Genomic DNA, 23,924 nt, shown 5'->3' on the forward strand with positions numbered 1-23,924 from the left:
ACATACCATCCTCAAAAGAGCTCTCTCAAATGGGTTGATAGTGGTGCGCTTTAGGTCTTTCCAATATGCACTCTTATCCTCGTATGAATTTGAAGGATAAGGGTCGTATCAATCTTATATAGGGCAACTACCTTCCCATTCTTTGTTTCCACTTTCTACCAAACATGCGTAACTATACGAATCATAACAAGGATCATATCCTTGTCTCCCATAAGGGCCATAATCATCCCAGTTGAGCGAGATCAAATCGTCTGCATCAAACATAAAAGGCCCTTTGGGCCACCTATATTTAGCATTAAACATGACTTCCAATCAATCATCAATAACATAAAGTCAACAAACTCATTAAAATAGAAACTTATTAAACTCATTAAAATCTCTACTTAACATGTACACTAAAAATTACTCAATCTTACACCGTATCCCCGGAAACGGCGCCAACAACTTTGACCACATTCGCACATGTGTGTAAAACAAATGATTTTATGAAATAATTTGAAAGTGTGACTTTACTGCAAGCATACAGGTTAGTTGTAATATTTGTAGTGTTACAATGGAACACCGGAGTATTCCAAGGATTGAACCCAAAGGAGATGGCGATTGAGTGATAAATAACATACATTCTAGAGTCTAAGCGACTACTGGTACGATTTTATAGTATGACAAATTATAACAAGAAAATTTGCAAGAAATTTGGATATGCTAATCTAAGAACTAAACTGGAAAGAGTACAAAACTAAGAAATTAAACAAATGAATGACTAACGGTGGTTGGTTGATTTTGATGTGGTTCGTCGGTACTCAAAAAATGGACTTAAATTATTAAATTACTAAATGGTTCCATTTTATCTTTCGATTTCAATTTTATCGACTTCGATGACTTAATCTGATTTATCTATTGATCTTAGTAGTTAATCCAGTACTAATGAATGAGTGCGTAACAAGATTACCTCTCTGTCTCACTTGCCGAGATATTCCCTTAGGGGCATCACTTCCTAGTTTTTAGGTATATTCAATTTAGTCCTTTGTCCAAAAATTAGCTTACCCACATCTCCATAAACCAACCCCCTTTTCGGTTTAGCTACTCATGTTGAAAATAAAGAGAATGAACATGGAAATGAAAAACAAAGAAGCCATTAAAGTAAATCTTAAGAAAAATATGAAAGTTTGGATTTTATGCAAGAAAACTTAAAGAACATGAAACTAAATGTATTCAACAAGAAAATCTAAAGCAATAAACATAAAAGAAACAAACTTTAACGATTGAAAGTAAAAGAAACTGAAATACATTAAACTAAAGCTAGAAATGTCTTACAACCAAGGTATAGAGACTAAAATTGTAAATAAACCTAAGCTACAATGATAACTAAATTAACTAGCACTAAGAACATCAAGAATAAGAAGTAAATAAGTAAAACAACCTCTAAAACTAAGAAAAAAGAAGAGAAAATATAAACCCTAGAAAAAGTACAGAAAAAACTAAGAGAAAACCTAGAGAAAACTAAGGCTAAAACTAAGCTAGTTTGTGTGTGTCTCCTCCTCAAAAAAATTTGGCTAGTTCAGACTAAATTTTTGTTGCCAAAATTACCCCTACACGGGCTTTGGGTGATTAGTGGACCGGGTGGACAAAGACTACCCTTTTTATCCAATTGTGTCCCCTTCACGATGTCAGTGTCATGATAGCAAAAGTGCATATCGCAACACCTCAAGTAGGCTTTAGCCTTGAGGTTTTCTTTGAAGGGTGGATATATCGATACCACTGAAAGGTGGTCTCCAATCTTCCATAAAGTTTGAGTTGTCGCGATCCCAATGTGTGATACCCTTTCTTTGTGTGTCTTTCTCACTCGTTTTCAATCTCTAACATGTCCCACACAACTCAATCACATGTAAGGCCTCCAATGGTACTATTGGCCAAATCGGGTCACAAAATGAGTAACAATGAGACATTTTCACTTATTAACTTAAAATCTAAAAATTTTAAAAGAATGCAAAAGACGCTACTTTGATTGAGAATAAGCTCCTTAAGTATATTGGGAAAGCCTAATTTGCCATATCAAATTATAGTAGATCAGATAGAAGCATCGGATTGATAGAAATCCTATACAGATTTGATGAGAAATGATATAAATTTCAGTGTCAGGGATCAGGTATTCCTTACAGTATCTCCATGGAAAAAGGTTATGAGATTTTGTTGGAAGGGCCAGTTGAGCCCAAGGTTTATTAGGCCTTATAGGATCCTTAAGAGGATTCGACTAGTGGCTTATCAATTAGAGTTGCCTTCGAAGCTGGACTGTATTCATGACGTGTTCCATATCTCTATGCTGAGGCGGTACCAATCTGACTCATCTCATGTGGTTTCGATTAAGGAGATTGAGGTCATGCCAGATTTTGAGGAGGAGCCAATTCAGATCTTGGAGCGTGAGGTTAAGGTTTTGATCAAAAGGTGGATTCCATTGGTAAAGGTCTTATGGCGAAATCATGGCACTAAGGAGGCTACTTGAGAGTTGAAGGACTCAATGCGTCAACAATATCCCTATCTATTCTTATAAGGTAAATTTCAAGGACAATATTTATTTTTAAGGAGGATAGAGTTGTATCCCCCATTTAATTTTAGTTATCATTAATTCTTGAACAAGTTCATGTGCTAGCCTAGTGGCTAAGAATATGCATAGTTTCCCTTAAGAACCAAGTTCGAATCCCTTCTCCCACTTTTATTTTCAATTTCGACATAACCATCTTGGTCAAACTCCCCTTTGTCGCCCATATTTGTTGCCATACAAGGGAGATTCTTTCCTACCTTATCTTTCCTTCCTTCCTTTCTTATCCCCCTTTTCACTCCCCTTGTTCCCCCCTCCTTTCCTTCTCTTCCCCTAGTTTCACTCCTTGCTATCTTTCTCCCCCTTTGACCCTTGTATGTCGTCCTTAGCAAATAAAGAAAACAATTGTTTTGTTTTCATTTTCTATTCCCTCTCTCCTCATATTTTTCTCTCCTCCTCATTTTGTACCACCAACTTTCTCTTTTTGCACCACTTCTACCACCATTAGTCATCATCGCACCACCAACCAACCACCATATCTCTACCATCTCTTCCCTTCTCATTCTATACTCCACCATCATCGCTGTCACCATCGCTGTCACCGTAGCCGTCGCTCGTTTTTCTTCATTTTCCCATACTTTTCATTTCTTGGTCATAACTAAACTATTATCACCACTTTCTCTATTCTTTTCAATTTATTAAATAGTAATCTTATTCATATTACTTAACACTTTTGCAAAATTTTCCAATTGAATCGTAATCTCCGATTCAACCCGATATAGAGTAAGTAAAGATATGTCCATCTATCTCAACTATTTTTTCCTTATATGAGCCAGATTTATGACTAATGTGTGTGTAACATATTTACGTGAAAGTTCCAATCCAGATTGCTAGGATTTATATTAGTGCAAAGTAAGTTCTTAGTCTTCGCCAATGATTAATAGAGTAAGTTCCTCAAAACAATTCCATAAGATATTGTTTTGGACTAAAATCGAAACTAACGTGTGTACCTTTGGTGTCGTACCATCATTACTTGATCAAATCAAGTGAGATCTGATTAGATCTGTATCATTGAATTGGGGAAATTTTGATCTAGTGTCACGAGACCCTTAATACAAGTGTAGGTTTTAACCTATTGATGTGGTGTATGATTCATTCATAAAATTCACATAATTATTGATTAATAAAAGTAATTGTTTAAATTTGCTCTGAAATATTGACTAAACAAATAACTAAAGTATTCTTGGTGATTGATAAAATCCTTTATTAGGATTGAATTCAAGTAAGTACCTCGATTTGATGAATTTGTGATGCCATATGTGTTCATGCGTTATTATATGACTTGGTGATTTTTCGCATAATATGTGATATTAAAACATGATCTTGTTAAGCTATTGAGACCGATTACATGATAGATCATGTATATTATTATTGAAATTTTAGTAACATGTTAAAAATGTGGTTTATGGTACTGTTAACATTGAAAGAATAATTAAATGTGTCCACTGTACTATTTTACCAAATGCATAATATTTCATGACATTTTTTCTATTATTGATTGCATGTCTAAATCATGCCTACTGATGGCATGTTTAAGTCATGCTTACTCTATAGCACTGTATCATTAAAAACATGTAATATTGTATTGGGGTTGGGATGATTTTGTAACAACCTACGCTCAACTCCTCCATCGGATCTGGGTAGGGAGCATCACAAATGGACCTATACTTAGTTTGGCTAACTTAATTCCTACAAAACAATCTCAAATAAAATATTCTAAAAATAAAATCAATAATAATTATAATTCCTACAACTAAAGCCTTAAGTTGTCGAATGCTTCATTTTTATTTCAAAAGACATTGTTTGCTTACATTACAACTCTTAAAATCTAGCTAAGGATTGCTTGTCCTAAAAATCATGATTCTAAGTATACTATATGGCTTCGTTGTTATTGATCCTGTGGCGAAGCCTCTAATGGTACCCCTTTCCAATGGGCATGACTTGATCCATCAACAATCCTGAATCTCAACATTATCTGGCTTGGTCCCTTCTCGAAGTCCTCGATTCATCACTTGTCTTGCAATCACCATACAAACTCCAGTAAGTTCAAATGAACTTAGTGAGTTCCTTTTCTATCTATATATTTGAACCTACCACATGAGGGTAAACAATGTAAAATTATGTAATCATAAATACTCCCTACTCACTCATGGCGAGTGTTCTATATCAGGGTGACAGACTCCACCCGATCCTCTGAGCTACTAGATTTACTACAAGACCTTCCTCTGATTGGACTCTCTACTTGAAAGTGATCCAGAAACTTTACCATATTAGCGATTCCTAACCTTATTGTCTTTTCTTTCCTTTCATACATTTCACTTTTCCCTTGCTTGGGGTATTGGTTGACCTTAAAACTAACCTGATTGCTCACCAGTTTCCCATCAAATATCCTTATGGTAGCTTTTCAACCATTTTCCCAAGGGATTCTCAGGGTATACCTTTCTTGGCGGACTCTATAATAGCCTATTTTTCAATGGTGTCAAAAACAATGGTTTTGGGGCTATCAAATTCGTCGACTAAGTTTGTAAATATTATTATTGAATATTTACAATTCAAATATGGTTTTAAAAAAAGGTTTTTGATTTGATAAATTATGTTAAATAAGTGATTTATTAAGTTCAAGTGGTATGACCCTAAGGTCAAGTGTTTTTAAAAAAATAGGTATCGGGACCTCGTTTCTATAAATCGAGTCATAAATATTTTTATAAATATTTATGGAGTGTCATTAAGTTGGTACTAAAGTTTCATTGAAAAATTTTAACATTTCGATGGTTAATTAGTTAAAAGGACTAAATTGTAAAAGTTGAAAAATCAATCGTTAGTTTAAATGTGTTAATTGCTTAAATAATTATAATTAGATGGCCTTAATGGGTAATTTACCCATACCTTAGATAGTGGGACGTTTTGGATGCTTTAAAATCGTTTACTTTTATATGTTTTATAAGTTAATTTTTTATTCTTAATAAAACAAAGAAAATAAAATATTTTCTTCCCTGTTTGTCTTTCACCACCGAAGGTTGCCATGGAAAAAGAATGGGAGAAGCTTCAAGCTTCGGCCTTGTTTGGGATGGTGCATGTGAGTTTGTTTCCGCCCCGTTTCTTTTAGTTTTTATGTTTTTGAGATCATTGCAACTAGGTCCAACTAGCCCGTACCTTCGATTTTGAAACTGTTAAAGATTTTGAATGTTGCCATTGATGTATCTTGAGATTTTTTATGTTAGATGATGAATTTGGAATGTTGATTGATAATTAAAAGTGTTTTGTTAAGTGATTTTTGATGAATTTATCGATTAGGGACTAATTTGTAAAAATAATAAAATTTCAAGGATTTGATGTGAAATTGTTGCAAATATGGGATGATATGGGTCCCATGAATATTTGGCTGTTATAAATTGACATTAAAAATGGTTAATTTGCATGTCTTGGGCTCAAGGACTAAATTGAAGGGGTAATTTTGTAAAAATGTCAAAATGACTAAATTGCATAAAATGAATTGTTTTATTGTCTAAATTAATATATTGAATGAAATTATTAATTTAGATCAAGATCAAGTGAAAAATCGAGGAAAATGAAAAATTACCAAAATGCCCCTGAATTTTGGTATTTATGCAAACTTGCCAAGTAAGTTCATATGAACTGTACTATGTATATGGTTAATTAAATTGAATGTTATTATATTAATTTTATTGAAAATGAATCGATATATATATATGTTATTATACAATTTATCCTTAAATGAAACGAGGGTTACCGTGTTTTGGGTACTGGTCTGAACATCCTACCGGTGGCTGAGTTTTCGGCATGTGTTGCAGTTACTTGATAGCTTATGTGAGCAGCACCGTTTAGCTACGTTCTGACTGACAACTTGTGTGAGCAGACCCAGGTTACCATGTTTCGGGTGCTGGTCTTGAATGTTTTACTGATGGCTGAAGTTTGACATTAGTTGCGGCTACTCGATAACTTGTGTGAGTAGCATCGTGTAGCTTACATTCCGACTGATAGCTTGTGTGAGTAGACCCATTTTACAACTCGTGTGAGCTATGACTATATGTTTAGCACACTTTGTGTGAGCTTTCCCGCTTATTCGGTATTGTTCTAAGTGGTTCAACGTTCATGAAAAGGGATGAACCGGTAAGGGTTCCGATTGATTTCACTATGACAATTATGGAAAGGTATGATGTATCGGTGATTCAAGTAAGAACATTCATGATTATGAAAAGTGTGAATTAAGTGATGCTATGTTTATGTCTTATGTGTTATGCAAATGAAATGGAAAAGAAAACGATATCAATATCCTTGATATGCTGATACATGGAAATTATGTAAGTTAAGATGAGTAATAGATTCAAGTGATATATGTTGAGATTAAATGGCTGTTCATGTTAATGTGCTTATGATTTCTATCATGTATGCTAACATGTTTGGTGAGAATGCTTAGACTTTGGCCAAGCTTTGGTTGGATCATGCCATATTAATTTATAGGTTATGCATTGTAATGGTAAGTGCCCAAATGGAAATATGCTTGTGTTCATGAAAGAATGATAAGGTTTAAATTATGTAATTTCTTATGAAATGGTTTATCATGTGGTTAATTCCAAAAGAGCTATGTCTAAATGCACTAGCTTGTGGCTATGGTTGATGATATGCTTATGTATTGTGTGTTATGCATATGAAACGGGTGTGGAAAGGTAATTAAAAAGTAAGTTCATACTTGAAGTTGAAAATGATGAAAAAGGAAAAGATGAGTTGAATTGATTTTTTTTATTTAAGTTAAGGAAAGTAAATGCAATGGAAAGTAAAGAAATGCAAATGAAAATTAGAAAATTTGAAACGATTTAAGTTTTATAAAATCCTACTATGCTAGGGATGATATGTATATATGATGCTGTGGATTTATTCAGTTTATGAGTTGTTTAATATGGTTTCATGAATCTTGCAATATTGGTATAGGATTATTCTTGATATGTATGAATTTCATATTTGAAATGGATTGATATGACTAAATTTTATACGAGCTTACTAAGCATTCATTGCTTACATAGTTGTTTTTCCTTACTTTTTAGATTATCGGAAGCTCGATCAGGTTGGAAGTTCATCGGAGATCTATCACACTATCCAGCAATTATATCGGTAGATTTTGATGTCTTGGTTAAGGTTATAATGGCATGTATAGGTGAATTTGTAAGAGTATGCCCAAAGATCAATCATGAGATGGTTGTAATAACATACTTGATTTATCATGTTTATTAATATAAGGCGTTACCATTATCATTTCAGTTTCTTTTCTGTGTGTAAAAATAAACTGTTTTTATAATAATGTCTTGAGAATAATATGATTATTCTTAAAAGGTCCTTAGTCAAGTATTATTGTTGGCTAGGACAACAATAATGCATTAAGGCTAACATGTAGTTGATTGATGATAAAGAGTTGTCATTGATATGGAGTGTCAAAATCAATGCATGAATATGTGTGTTAGAGAATAACATATTGGACTGACCCGCTATGAGTATGTTTCTTGGATTATTATGTAATTTTCACAACATTACTCATAGTGATTAATATGTATATGATCCTCGGACTTGAGATCATCATTATCCCAACATCGTGAGTTGCATATTTTGATTCAACCAAATGTACACCATAATTGGTGGTTCTATAAAGGCTAATGTTGGATATACCACAATCTATGTAGAGGGATATGTTTGATCAATATAGGATCAGTCCCTCCTACATAATGGGAGTAATATCTTAGGCCACTTGATTGAGTGAGACTAGAAATGCATGGCCATGCTCAAATAAGTTGATATGAGATGTCATACTTATTTGTATATCATAGTCTACTCAAGATATCAAGGAACATGGGATGGACTATGCAAGTGTGACTATTCCATGACTTGTGTCCATTCCAAAGATAAAAGGACTTAAGGATTAATGCATGAAAGGTTAATCACAAAAGGTTATGTCGAACCATGACTTCTTGTAACTTAGGTAGCAATGATGCATTGCTAGATGTCACTTATTGTTTGTAACATTAGAATCGTTCTAGTATTACTGCTAACGTTACAAGAACGTACAGGGTCACACCCTATGGTTGAAATGAACGGAATAAAACATAGTTGGTATTGTGTTTGGTTGTCACATAAATTAAATTAATTATACAATTAATTTAATTGGGAAATCAAATATCGAACATATTATATGTACAAGAATGTTGTACACATAATGAGAACACAATTTTATATATATATGAATTTGGTTCTTATATAAATTTAAATAAATATAGTTTACCGAAATCTTTGTTATAATTAATGTAGTTATAATTTTCGGTTAAAAAAACATTATTATATTTATTTATTTTAATTATGATTATTATGTTCGGATAAAAATATATATATACCAATTAAAAAAACCCTAAAAAAGATTATGTATTTTTGCTTATGAGGTCTAGCAGCCGTTAAGCAAAGTTTTCTCCAAAATTGTTTTGGAGATTTTCTTCCGTTCATTGTCAAACTCGGTGGATTACGTAGAGGTTAGAATCATAAAAGGTTGCGGCTTGGTTCGATAGTAGATCAGAGTTTTCATTGTCAAGGCGTCACTGTCTAGTCAGATTGAAATTACGGTAATTTCGAAACCATTATTTCACCCCGATTCGTTCCTCGCACATGGATCCATGGGTTGGATCGCCATAATTATTTTTTATTATTAATTTTCACTGTGCCATGGTGGTACCGGCGTTCCAGTAGAATTTATGGTTGATGATTAGTTGAATGTTAGTTGATGTGTTTGGCATGCATATGTCATTTTAGGTGATGTAGCTTTGGTACATTTTGTGCCGTATTGATATGTGTTAATTTGATAATATGTCAAAGCATGTTTAAATGGCTAAAGTGATATATGACAAATTGATCTCAACATGGTCAAGATATCGTATGTTTTGGAAAGATTTTGAATCTAAGATGGTATGTCGGTTACATATCAATTATGTTATGTTTTGGCATGTAAGTAAGTTAAGTGATAATTGGTTAAATATGCACATGTATAGGTGTTCTTGTTTGATGAAATTAGCCATTATGCTTGGCTTGTATATATGCTTATTTGGGTGATGAAATGGTTGCTATGGTATCATGTATATATGGTAATTTTGATGGTTTTTATTTTGGTGTTGTGGTGTTGAAATGATGGAAGTTGGTATGGTAGTTAAAATAGGTATGTCATGAGTTGTTCTTTGTAATGCTAGAATGTGTTTATATGAAATGTTGGTTGGTATGAAATGAGATGATATCAAGTTGTTAATGCCTAGTTTTGGTAGCCTTGCATGTATTTGGCATAAAGAGTATTTATTAAGGTAAATGGTAGATCTGGAAATGGGCTTAATGGTATTTGTTGAGCATGAGAATGGTATGTGAACATTATGGTTAATATAGTAACTAAGTTGTTCAACTAGTTGATTGAATTATGGTTGAATTTAGTAAGTGTTTAATTAAGTTTGATTATTGAAATTGAAGTGCCATTTTAGCATATTGATTGAATGGTTAGTTCCTATAATGTTTAAGCTTGTATATGTACATGTTAGGTGTGTTTTGAATGCATGATTATAGGTACATTTGGGTTGTGCAAGTGGCTGGTCTTTGGGTGAGAAAATTGGCTTGGAAATATCCTACATTTCGTCCACACAGCAAGAGACACGAACGTGTCACTCAGTTGTGTGCGACACACGGCCAGGCAACACGGTTGTGTGTCCCCTATAGCTTCAAAGGGTTGCAAGTCAGGCTATTACACGACTTGGCACACGACCTGGCACATGGGCATGTGGGTTGGCCGTGCGACCCAAGTTAGAGAGTTACACGGGCACGAGCACGGGCTGGGACACGGTCATGTGTCTTTACTTGGAATGTCCACACGGCCTAAGATACGGGCGTGTCTCTCAACCATGTGACCCTTGCAGTTTCAAATTTGCATCTTTTCTTGAAAAATTCTAAATGAATTCGATTTAGTCCCGATTCATTTCTAATGTGTTTTTAGGGCATTTATGGCTTGTATAAAGGACTATTGGAATGACAGAAATGTGCAAGTGTACACAATTGAAACAAGTAATAAAGTGACAAGTAAATGTCGAGTTATCATACCCACAGGGACTATGAAAAGAATTATTTATGAATGCTATTTAAAACACTTTGGTGAAGAAAAATATTTTGTTTGAAGAGGGTGATTAAAAACTAAGATTTTAAACTAAGTAAACTAAATAAATAAATCTCAAATGCACGATTTCATAATACGATTTTAATCAAGATAACATAATTGTGTTAGATTAATTACATTTCTTAACTTACAATTATTAAACTCATGTTTATATTGTTACAAATAAGTTCACAAGAACTCGGTAATTTTCTAACTTATGAACATACTCACCTACCAAAATCCATTTATCTTTTGATCTGTATCCCTATGTCAATTCAACCGATTAAACAAATCTTAATAAGCAAATATATTATTGCACATACATACTTATTAAATCGAAATAATCTCTTCTACATATCCCTATGACAATTCAAACAATTAACTCAATTTAATAAGCACATAAAAGACTATGTGAGCTAACAAAGTATCCTTACCTTGATACAATTTAATCACAATAATCTTGCAAGTTATGCAAGGCAAATGTATTGTCAGATACCGTTGCTAATCTAACCCTCAGCTACCTTAGATGATTAAACATGCACTAATTAAGTATTGTGTCCATTAATTACAATTTCAATCCGTTTAAATAATTAATTCATTAGTTACCTAACAATTGTAATGCAAGAATAACTTAGTCATGATTTTACTTAATCAAGCATCTTACCGAGGCCTGTAACAACACAAACACAATTTTAATAATTTTAACAAATAAAATGAAATCAACCTAACATGAATTAAATTCAAGCTAAATTGATTAAATTAACCATTCCAACAACATAAATTTTCATAGATATGTTCAGCATAATAACAACAAAAATTAAAGAGATAGGGAACAAGAATCAAATCCGGTGTTTTTCCGTGGCTTGTCTAGTTGCTCCGTTCTTCCTTCTCCATTGTCCTCGTCGAACAAGGATACTATGAACACTTAATTGCTACTCCAAATAACTGATGAATGCCCCTTTCCCAAGAGGAGAAATCGGCAAAAGAGTAAGGGAATTTTGGAATTGAAAGAAGAGAGAAAATGGAGAGAAGAGAGGAAAGATATGAATGCTTGAGGTGTGTTTTAAAATGACCAGCCTAAGGGGGTTTTTATAGCTATGGAGGGCTACTAAAAATAGCTAAAATTATCAGCCAAAGAGCCCTCCCTTGGCCGCCACACATGTGGCAAGGTTGATAGTTTCAACTTTGCTAATTTAGACTTGGGGCAAATCTATAAAGCCACCAATTGTGGAGGGGTTTGAAAGAAACTTGAATAAGTCTTCAAGGGCCTCTTTGCAAGCTTAAATAATCAGATAATAAGCTAATTTGGGTCAGCTCTTGGGACAGTTTTTGGACTGTTCATTTCTTGGTGGGTTCGGTTCACTCGGTTTAGTTCAACTGGACCACTTTTTCATAATTCATTAATAATAATTTATTAGCCCAAATTAAATTGATATAAATTAAAATTAATTATATTATGAATTAATACATATAATTTTGGACCATCTTAGCTAAAGTTTAGTTCACCTCGATATTTCAAATTGCTTCTCGGTTTTGTTCTTCTAGTAGTGTCTGCCGAGCCATTTTTCCCCTTTGTGCAAATCTGTCGAAAATAAACAAAATTCATCAAAAGTAATTATAAAATTAAATAAAATTCAACATGTTCATATTTTAAGTGTACTTTAATTATTTTGTAAAAATTAATTATTTTTTCAACAATAATTTTATCGAAACTGTATGATTTTAAGTTAAAAGGGGTATGTAAAAATGTGTAAATTTTCGTGTTTCTACACCCCAAACTTAATTCATTACTCATCCCGAGTAATGCGAAATTAAAATAATTACTCAAAAACACCTTTGAAAAATTCCTTCCGAATAACATTCATCCAAGAATTATGAATTTAATATACTTATCTCAAAAACAAGAAATTTTATAATTATGCTACTTAAGTATACATATCGTTCAAATGAATCTCAACAACTATTATGATAGCACAATTAGACTAAATGCTTCCTTAACAAGACATGTTAACCTTTACCAATTTGATTTTATTTCCTTATTCAAGATTAAGCTACAATCATTAAGTTTAACTTATGCCTTCATATGTTGAACATAGCAATTTCTCTCCACTAATGTGGTAGCATAGAAAACTTGAATCAATAGGTTTTTAAAAAGGTTGTAACGTAGCTAGGCTAGAGGTAAGTATAAGATAGATAAATTTAGGCTTTTAAACCCTAGGCTCAGCTTCAATTGGACCTTCAAAATAATTTCCCTCAACACACCAACTTACTTTTCTTTCACATGCTCCTTTGTACATCTATTTTATTTTAAGTACATGTGCTCTTTTTTTTTTAGCATTTTACTGTATGTACTACAATTTTTAGAGTATTTGATACTTCTTTCAACTCCCCCAAACTTATTTTCAAAGAATATTCTGAATAGTACTGAGTTTAGTGTTTGGGACAATTTAAAGATAATTAAGAGAGAAGTGATAGCTAAATATTGTAAGGGTTCAAATAAAATTAGGCCATATAGTCTCAAAGTTGGGTTTCAAAGGATAAAATTTCATCAAGGTTGGCTTGAAAGGCTCAAACGGTCCAAACAAGAGTTGCCTAAATCATTTTCAACATTCCATGCTTCCTAGGATTTGGCCTTAAGAAACTACTAAGTCAATTCTGGAGACTTAAACTTTCATGCATGCCTACCTTTCTTAGGGAACTAAAAATTTTATGGCACGATTTGCATGCTTTATTAAAAATACATTTATATCATTATTCAGGTAACATAACAATTTATTGAAATAATAGAACTTTATTTATATTGAAGTTTAGCATACTTAACAAAATTTCAAATTATTGAACAAAATATATCCTAATCATAATTAAAATAACTATTTATTTTGAGTGGAAATACTTTCAATTTTCGGTCCCCATACTTAAAATGAACAATGTCCTCATTGTTTAAAGTGAATAGATACTATACACCAGGTAGGTTTCTAGAAAAGAGGAGGTGAGTCAATTTGACTGCTTAAGTACCAAGCTTTTTCTAAATCCAATCATAGACATGTATATATCTATTGCCACACTTTATACTTCGCGACTTGTTCAATTTTATGAATGATTTCCATATCTTGTTTTATTATGCAAAAATTCCTAATTAACTTTATCCTAAAATAACCTAAGAACGTAAATAAAATAAAGTCGAGATCCCCTCTTTATTTATTTGTAGATCCTTCCGAATTCGACTTATCTTTTGCTCCATCATTATTGTCTTTGCATGAATCGCTTCTCTCCTTTTTCGATAATGGACTCTATGGTTCAAATATGTAATTTGGAAACTCAGGCACAAAAATAAATGGGTCATTGTAAATTTTCATAAGAGCACTTCTCATCGAGTCATCCCTTATTTTTGAGTATTTCCAGCAAGCTTGTTGCTGCCACTGCATATGTTGCATTATGTCCATAAACTTTGGCAGCTCATCTCGAAGATCTGGACGAGGCAGTTTAGCTCTAAACATTGAAGTCTCGATATCAGGTTCAGCTTCTGGTTCCATTGGTTCCACCTTATCAGGGACTTCAGCCGATTGCATAGAATTCGCGTACTAACTCCCCATCCGCACTAGGTCTCTTCTCACAAAACAACTCCCAATTGAGAGTTTCAGCAACCTGACGAATACGCGCCATAAAACCAATATAGTTTCTTTCTTTCAATGTGAAACCTTTCTCTAGATGCATTTGTTGATTCTTAAAGACACTCTCGTATTTTACTTTGGCTTCTTCACAATGGAACTTGTTTTGTGATTTGTCAATTTGGGCAGATGCACGAGTTCTCTTGCGAGGCATGATTAACCTGATCATAAGATGGTAACAATTATTTTCTCAAAAATTTAATTAATATAAAATATTAATAATTCAATAAATTGAAAAATTAGGTAATTAAATTAAAATTTAGGAGAAAAATTGGTCTTACCACCTTTTTTGTAAAAATTAAGAGCTCTTAAGAAAAATAATTTTGAATCAAAAGATGGAAAATTTAAAAAAAGTTGGGGGGTTTTTGGCTAAGGATGGGTGAAAGGGTGATGTGCCGCTCGGGTATGCAAGGCAGCAGCGCGCATCAGAGGATGTATGTGAGCAGCGTGCGGATCATTGAGCAAGCCTAGTGTGGGCACGCGCGGGGTGCTGCTGACCGATCAGCAAGGGATGTATGTGAGTAACGTGCGGATCATTGAGCAAGCCTAGTGTGGGCGCGCGCGGGGTGCTGCTGACCGATCAGCAGGGGATGTATGTGAGCAGCGTGCGGATCATTGAGCAAGCCTAGTGTGGGCGCGCGCGGGGTGCTACTGACCGATCAATTGGGAGATGCTGTGGCTAGGGAATTGTTAGGAGGTTTCGGCACTTAAGGGTTTTGGTGTTTTTGGAGGGAATAGTGTATGAATGAAAAAAAAAGAATAGATGGGTGGAATTTATAGTGAAAGAAGTAGGAGCTAGAGTAGAATTCTTAAAAATTCTAAGTTCTAATTCTACTCAAAGTAAATAATAATTAATTATTAATATAATGCATATTAAATTATTATTTGCTATTAATTTATTTAGATAAAACTTATCGAATAAAATATGATTAAATTAAAACTAATCCTAACTCTAAATAAAGTCGATAATAATTAATATATATTATAATGGATATAATTATATATTAATAATTATCATCTTTTCTTCTTTTATTGAACTAAATGATTTATTCTAGATGCTTTTCAAAATATTTATAAAAGAGACATCTAATTTTAATATTTACAAAAGAGCAACCAAAATTTTAAAATAATTCAATTAAGTTCCTAGACTTAATGAAAATTCAAAATTGAGTTGCAACATAAAACTTGGATCAAAATTGATCATTTTATTTGAAAAACCAAAAATTTATTTTGTCATTTAGGGAATAATTTCTTGGGAAATTATGTTAAAATCAATTCCCAGGAAAGATTGGAGAGGTCACAAGCGGTCCCGGTTAAGTTCCAATCTCCTAGACAGAATTTATTTAAACATACTAATCCCAAAAGTATACCCTAAATCATTTATTCAAATAGAAGAACAAGAAATATTAAATATCTGATAAAATAAACAAGATTTGATTCTATTCAGTTTTATCTCCCCAGTAATGTTTCAAGCGTTGAGCATTAAATAAAAAATTACCTCCCTTACCTTGAAGTTCAACAACTCCGTATGAATAGACTCAATTAATCATAAATGGACCGGACCAACGTGATTTTAACTTTCTTGGAAAGAACCTTAATCTGGAATTAAATAACAAGACTTGTTGACCTGCTTCAAATTCTCGAACTCGAATGTGCTTGTCATGCCATTTCTTGATTCTTCTAACTTGTTAAGTTGAAGCATTCGTTTCTCTTTGGAACTTTTAAAATCCAAGTTGAGTATTTGGAGAGCCCAATAAGCTTTGTGTTCTAACTCCAAGGGTAGATGGAAGGCTTTCTCAAAGACTAACCTATACGGTGACATCCCTAAAGGTGTCTTGTATGCTATCCTGTAAGCCCATAAAGCATCATCTAGTCTTTTGGACCAATCTCGTTAGTTCGGGCAAACTATCTTCTCAAGTATGCCTTTGATCTCCTTGTTTGCCAGTTCAGCTTGCCCATTTGTCTACGGATGGTAAGCTGTAGTGACCTTGTGTTTCACTCCATGTTTATCTAATAACCATTTCAACCACTTGTTAACAAAATGGGACCTTTCATCACTGATGATGGCTCTTGGGGTTCCAAACCTTGTGAACACATGTTACTGCAAAAACTTCATTACAACCTTAGCATCGTTTGTCGGATATGCCTCTACCTCAACCCACTTAGACATATAGTCTACTGCTACTAATATGTACTTGTGACCAAAAGACGGGGGGAAAGGACCGAGAAAGTTAATACCCCAAACATCAAATAATTCTACCTCAATGATGTTTTTTCGAGGCATCTCATTTCTGTTGGAGACATTTACAATCCTTTGACATCGATCACAACTCTTTATGTAAGCATATGCATCGTTGAATATTGTTCGCCAAAAGAATTCAGCTTGCAATACCTTGGCTACAGTACGTGAACCTCCGAAGTGTCCCCCACTCGGAGCTGAGTGACAATGGTATAAAATCTTATGTACTTCATCGTCTGCCATGCTGAAACGCTAGGGTTTGTGCAAGTGTACACAGTCGTTATCAAGTAATAAATAAGTATCGAGTTATCGTCTCCACAGGGATTGTATTTGTGCTAAGTCACTTAATTTGTAAAATTATATTAACAATTTGGTAAATAAAAACACACTATAGTTGAGAAGTGGTGATTAAAATATATTAAACTAAATGCAATAATCCCTAATGCAAATTATCCTAAGTATGCAAACTATATGAATGAAGTAGATTTTAGTAAAATTAAACACAATCTAACATAAATAAACTAGGACAATTACTTTAATTAAACTCAATTTATTATCAACATGTTTAATAACATTCGAAAAAACATTCCATGGCAACTCGATCTTTCATGAGTTTGGAAACCACATTAGGTTCTTTCGGAATCCTTTACTTAGTAAATATGCATTTTACTGATCCTTATTTACTAAGGGTTTCTTAGCATTTGTGTGAGTTAACTTGGATGCATTAGGTTTGAAACAATTTAATCACACAAATATAAAAACTATACAGATAACAGAGCTTGGTTAAAGTTGTTATGCAACCTACAATTCAATCGAGCTAGGATCTAAATTGAGCATGCACATTTCAATTATGCGTCCATTAGCCATCGTCTGGTTAGGATCGCTTAGCTAATTCAGGTGCATTTCAATCATGTATGAACGAAATACAAACTTGATTTTAATTGAAAACATGATCAATTGAGGAACAAACATTATAAGCATGAATAAAATAAATATTATTTAATCAAAATAATCATCCTAGTTTATATAAATTTAAGCTATCATTGTTGTAAACAACAACAAAGAACACATAGCAAACATCTTTAAATTAAATTTGAAGAAAAGAAAGATTAAACTCAATTCAGAGTTGCTGTCACCCAAGACTCTGACTGACGAGGCTCATTCGTTTCTCTGCATTGCTCCTTTGTTGATGGCTCTCCAAGGTGGCCAACCAAGGGTTCATTAAGAGGCTTAATTGCTAAAATCCTTATGTAAGGATGATAAAGGGGAAAGATAGCTAAAAGAGTTGAGAGAATGATGAATGAGTGAGAGATGATGGGATGAGGGATGATTGAAAAAGTGAGAAATGAGCTCTTATTTATAGGTGAGGCAAGAGAGCTAGTTTGCTAAAAATAGGAGTCGTCGGGCATGAATTGAGGAACGGTGGCTGATTTTTCCTTGATTTTTAGTCAATTTGAGTGCCACAACAACTCAGGACTAAGACTCGGTCATCAGCAAATCTTCGGGAAAATCTATGATTTCTTTAACTCTTCAAGGACTTTGTATAATTAAACCAAAAAATGGTTTATGACATCCATATGGTCCCCAATTTGGACAGTTTTGCAATTAGAGGAAAACTCTCAGACTTGTCCAAAAACAGTAGATAGTTTAGAGGACAAAAAATTATTATTTAACCACTTTAATTAATCAATTTACTTAATTAATTAAAACCCAATTTATTAATGAATTATTAAATATAACTTTATATTTTAGTATTTAATGTAATCATGCATGGCCCACTTTATAGCTTTAAAATATAATATGCTCAAATTAATATAAAATAAGCTATTTTATGCATGAAAATATATAATAAAGTATAAAATAACATTTTAATAATTTCTATGTCCTAATCTCATATTTTCGCATATTTTATTAATTTATTAAACAATTACTTGGTTTTAACAACAAATTTAAGTAAAAAGGAAATGAATTATATTGGAAAAATCCTATATATTTTTCAGTTTACATACCCCCCAAACATAAATCATTGCTCGTTCTGAGTAATGTTCATACACAACACAAGGTCTTGCTAAGGAAAATTTTGCTAAGAGTGTAAGTAGCATCAATCTTTGTCTCATAATCATGCATCAATAAATTCATGCTCATAGACCTTCTTTATTAACAAGTAACTCATATACAAACATTTTGAAAATTTTATTCTAAGTTTCAAGATATGCCAACATGAATCATAGTTTGCATGTATGTCACAGCCATAGATAATATTTTTCATTCAACACAATTTCTCATCAATCAAGCAAAACAATCATATGGCTTATTTATGATCTTCATATGTTGAACTTAATACTTCCTCTCCACTAATGTAGGTGATATAATCATCCAATCAATAGGTCTTTTATAAGTTTGTAATGGGGCTCGGTTAAAGGTGGGGATTTTAAGAGATGGGATATTTCGGTTTCAAAATCTTAACCTTTAACTTATCTTAGATTTCTTTAAATTCAACCTTTTTCTTCAAGTGAACCTGTGGAACTCCCCCAAACTTATTCTGAACTCTTACTCATACATTTTCTTTTTGGAGACTGAGCAAATTTTTTCTTCACTCTTTCTTTGTCTTTATTGTTGTTGTTGTTTTTTTTTAAGCATAAGCACATACATCTTTATGAAAATTTCCTCAAATGTTGATTCCCAAGGCAACTTTAGTTAAGATAGGTGCACAAAATTAGGATAATTTTAAAAAGATGGTACTGGCTTATAATGTAGGTTTATTACAATGAACAGGCCTTTAAGCTTAAAATTATAGTTTCAAGGGTCTAATATCATAAGTTGGGCTTGAAAAGGCTCAAACGATCCAAAAAAAAAATGGTGCCTATATCATTTTAGATTTTTATGTCCCCTAGGATTTTGCCTCAAGAAAGTTACTAAGTCAATTCTAAAGATATAAACCTTCATACATGTCTAATCTCAAGAGAAACTAAGTTTTCATGGCAAACATTACCTAAGACTAAGATTATAAAAACATTCCATTTTTCATGATAACATACAATCACTCAAATAAAATCATCATTCATGCTTGCATACAAGCTATCTTATTAAAAAAGATTTTCTCTAAACATTCATTTACAAAGACATAATTATGAAATAATGATTTGAAACATACTCAAAAATTTTAAAAATTTGAGCAATTTGCTTTACCCCCTTTTAAAAGGAAGCAATGTCCTCATTGCGAGAATAAAGTAATGAATGAAAACTGAACACCAGGTAGGGTTGTAAAGAAAGAGATGTGAGTCATTAAGACTGCTTAAATACCAAGTCTTTCCTAATAACCCAATCCTAGACATTTTCATTCCCATTGCCACATCACTTAATCTTTTTCTTTCTAAAAAAGTATTTATTCATGCTTGCTATGTTTTATTTTGCAAAAATTAAATCCTAATTACTAAAGAAATAAATTCTAAAAACCTAAAAATAATTAAATAAATAATAAGACAAGAATCCCCCCTTTTATTTTTCTAACTTATTCCCCTTGTCTTCTTTAGCTCCATCTTCACTTGCATTGTTAGTCTCTTCCGTCCATGTCTCAAAGATAGCATCTGGGAACTCAGGAACAAAAGTATTAGAGATATTCTTAAAAGTATTTCTAATTGAATCATCTCTAATTTTTGCATATTTCCAGTAAGTTTGTTGTTGATTGTGCATGAACTTTTACATATCCATCAAAATTGACAACTCTGATTTCCTTGAAGTACTTGCAGAAGTCGGCATGGGAGTTGTATATTCAGGTTAAACACTTAGCTTGACTGGTTCTTCTTCTGGCTCAACCCTAGGTTCAAGATTTCCAGCTCCTTCAGCTGGTTGAGGATTATTTGGTTCCTTATTAGATTCTTCTTCTTCAGTTTCTGTAACTGAATCAGCTTCAGTTTCTATTTTATTTGTTGACTCTTCGGTTTTTGGCTCATTTGGTTCCTCTTGCTCACCTTGGTTCAACTCATGCACTCTTTCTACCAACCTTTCAAGATTATGACTTGGAATACACCCTTGAACATACTGCCCCATCAGACTTGCTTGTGTTTTAACACGGTCCCTTAAGCAAAGTGAACTGATTTATGATGGGAAATAAGCATTTACTTCCTTCTTTTTAGCACAATCATGAATCTCCTTGAGGATAATTTTCCCAACATTAATGGATTTTTCTGTCAAGATTGCATATAACAAGAGCATCCGTTCCATCGAGATGGTGGAACTATGTGAGATAGGCATAAATTTGTAGCAAAAAAGATAAAACCATCCCTTTGCTACTGGTTTCAAGTATTGTCTTCGACAAGAATGGCTCCCATACTTTCTTATAATCCATTGGGATCCCGAATTTGTCACAACATCAAGCACTTGTTGAAGAAAATCCCAATTGATATTGCTCATCATAGGGTAGCACTCATCTTCTTCAACATAGGATAAATTAAACAAATCATTGATGGACTTAGAAGTAAGAGGTACCTTTTTCTTTCGAACAATGACTTCAATAGCATCTTGCATAGTCAAACTAGTATAGAATTCTAGAACTAGTTCATCATCGGGAAGTGAACGAGCATCACAGAATCGTTCCCATTTAATAGCCTTGATTATCTTTCTAATTGGCACAGGAACAACCATCACATCATTGCTCTTCAGATTAAAACCTTTTTCTGGCATCATAGGTTAATGCTTGAAAATTGAATCAAATCGCTCTTTCACTTCTTCATCAACCACAATCGACTTTTTAGGAGTAGTCTTTGACGATCTAGTTCTTTTGCGAGACATGGTACATTCCCAAAAATTTGGCAGAGTTTCTGCACAAGAGAGAAAAGAGAAATCAGCAAAGTTGGTATAATTTGCTACGGCAAAAATCTTGCGACAGCAAGGATGGTACGGCGACGATCTCTTTGCGGCAGTAATAGGGAATTTCGGTAAAAAAAAAGAAAAGGAATAGGGTTTCTTTCGGGATTTGAGGTTGACGGCACAAAGAAGAGATTTAGGGATTTTTAGGGTGGAAGCAAATTGCTTTGAGGGATATGAAAATTAGTAGAATGAAGAGGGGTTTATATAGGGAAAATTTAGGGCAACATGTAGAAAAAATTTAGCTACATTAAAGTTACTTGGGCGGCAAGTAATGGGTGTGATGGCAAGGCCTAATTTTTTCCCTCCTTTTTGCTATCTTGGGCCTCAAGCTCAGACTATATCTTAAAAAAAAACTGATTAGTACTTGGGTCAAATTTGACCTGCTTTATTATCATAAAAAATTAAAATTTAAACTGAACAAAATGAAACTTGAAAATTTTAATTAGAAAAATTCTTCTTAACAAATTACATTAAATTAATTCCCAGGAAAGGTTGGAGGGGTCACAGCGGTCCCTCTTAAGTTCCAATCTCCTTAGACAGAATTAATTAAATGTAATAAATTAAGAAAATAGGTTCTAATTATTTATTTATTTACACAATGAGTTCATGAAAAATTAAGGGTCTGCTAATTTGAGCGAAGATTCAATTCGCTCAACTTCATCATCCCAGTATTGCTTGATACGTTGACCATTAACTTTAAACGTACCTTTGTAATTGTCGTATAATTCAATAGCTCCATAAGGATAAACTCGGTAGATGGTATAGAGTGCTTTCCATCGAGATTTCAGCTTCCCAGGAAATAACTTCAGCCTTGAATTAAACAACAACACCTTCTGACCTTCTTTAAACTCGCGAAGTTGTATATAGGTATCATGCCATCTCTTTGATCTTTCTTTATACATTTTGGCATTCTCATAGGAAAACAACCTCAGCTCTTCTAACTCATCCAGTTGTAACATCCTTCTCTCACCGGCCTACTTTAGATCAAAATTTAACTGCTTCAAAACCCAGTGAGCTTTATTCTCCAACTCTAATGGGAAATGACAAGCCTTTCCACAGACTAACCGATAAGGATTCATTCCTAACGGAGTCTTAAATGCTGTTCGATAGGCCCATAATGCATCATCGAGCCTTCGAGACTAATCTTTTCTGCTAGGGCGTACTACCTTTTCAAGGATACCTTTGATTTCACGGTTCACTCTTTCAACTTGCCCATTGGACTGTAGGTGATAAGCAGTAGTAATCTTGTACTTCACATCATATTTTTCAAGCAACCACTTAAGCCATTTGTTCACAAAGTGAGAAGCTTCATCACTAATAATAGCTCTTGGTGTCCCAAATCGTGTAAACAGATGTTTATGTAGGAATCGCAATACTACTTTAGCATCATTTGTAGGGTATGCTTCAGCTTCAACCCACTTAGATACATAGTCCACAACAGCTAAGATGTATTTGTTCCCATATAAAGAAGGAAACAGGCCTAAGAAGTCAATGCCCCATACGTCGAACAATTCAATCTCCAAAATGTTTGTGAATGGCATCTCATTCCTCCTTGATATATTTCCAGTCCTTTGGCATTTATCATAGTTCTTCACATAAGCATAAGTATCTTTAACTAGTGTAGGCCAAAAGAAACCTGCTTGCAAAATCTTTACTGCAGTATGTGAACCACCAAAGTGTCCCCCACTTGGAGATGAATGGCAATGATATAAGATCTCAGCAATCTCACTTTCAGCTCCACACTTTCGGATTATATTATATGCACACTGTTTAAACAAAAACGGATCCTCCCAAAAATAATACTGACTATCATGAAGGAATTTCTTCCTTTTTTGGTATGTCATTTCTCGAGGAATTATTCCACAGGCAAGATAATTGGCAAAATCAACAAACCAAGGTGTTTCATGAATTCGACTCACCTAAAATAAGTGGTCATCTAGGAAATTCTCGTTGATAGGCACACGTGATCGAGTTACCTCATGTTGCTCTAACCTCGACAGATGATTAGCTACTTGATTTTCCATACCTTTTCTGTCTTGGATCTCAAGGTCAAATTCTTGGAGTAAAAGTATCCAACGAATTATCCTCAGTTTCGCATCTTTCTTCGTGAGCAAGTAATAGTTCCTTTTCAGTTACCGTATAATTGAGTTGGGCTCCCGTCAAGGTTTTCCTTGCATAGTAAATTGGGTGGAACACTTTATTTTTTATTTGAACCATCAAAGCTCCAACAACATAGTCACTTGCATCGCACATCAACTCAAAAGGTGAGTTCCAATCAGGTGTAATGATTATTGGGGTTGAGATTAACCACTTCTTTAGATCTTCAAAAGCTTTCAATCATGCTTTGTTGAAATTGAACACTGTATCTTTCTC

At 33.5% G+C, this 23,924-nt stretch overlaps 1 protein-coding gene across 1 annotated transcript; it reads left to right on the forward strand.

Moving 5' to 3' along the window:
* The first annotated feature begins 2,110 nt into the window (after positions 1-2,110).
* LOC105797489 (uncharacterized) lies at positions 2,111-2,500 on the forward strand. The gene has a single exon (XM_012627450.1). The coding sequence runs from the start codon at positions 2,111-2,113 to the stop codon at positions 2,498-2,500; it is 390 nt and encodes a 129-aa protein (XP_012482904.1).
* The last annotated feature ends 21,424 nt before the right edge of the window (positions 2,501-23,924 follow it).

Source organism: Gossypium raimondii, chromosome 9, assembly GCF_025698545.1.
Source record: "Gossypium raimondii isolate GPD5lz chromosome 9, ASM2569854v1, whole genome shotgun sequence".
Classification (NCBI taxonomy): Eukaryota; Viridiplantae; Streptophyta; class Magnoliopsida; order Malvales; family Malvaceae; genus Gossypium; species Gossypium raimondii.

Bases quoted from the DNA above. Each gene is read 5' to 3' on its own strand.
- LOC105797489 (XM_012627450.1), top strand. From the start codon at position 2,111: ATGAGAAATGATATAAATTTCAGTGTCAGGGATCAGGTATTCCTTACA.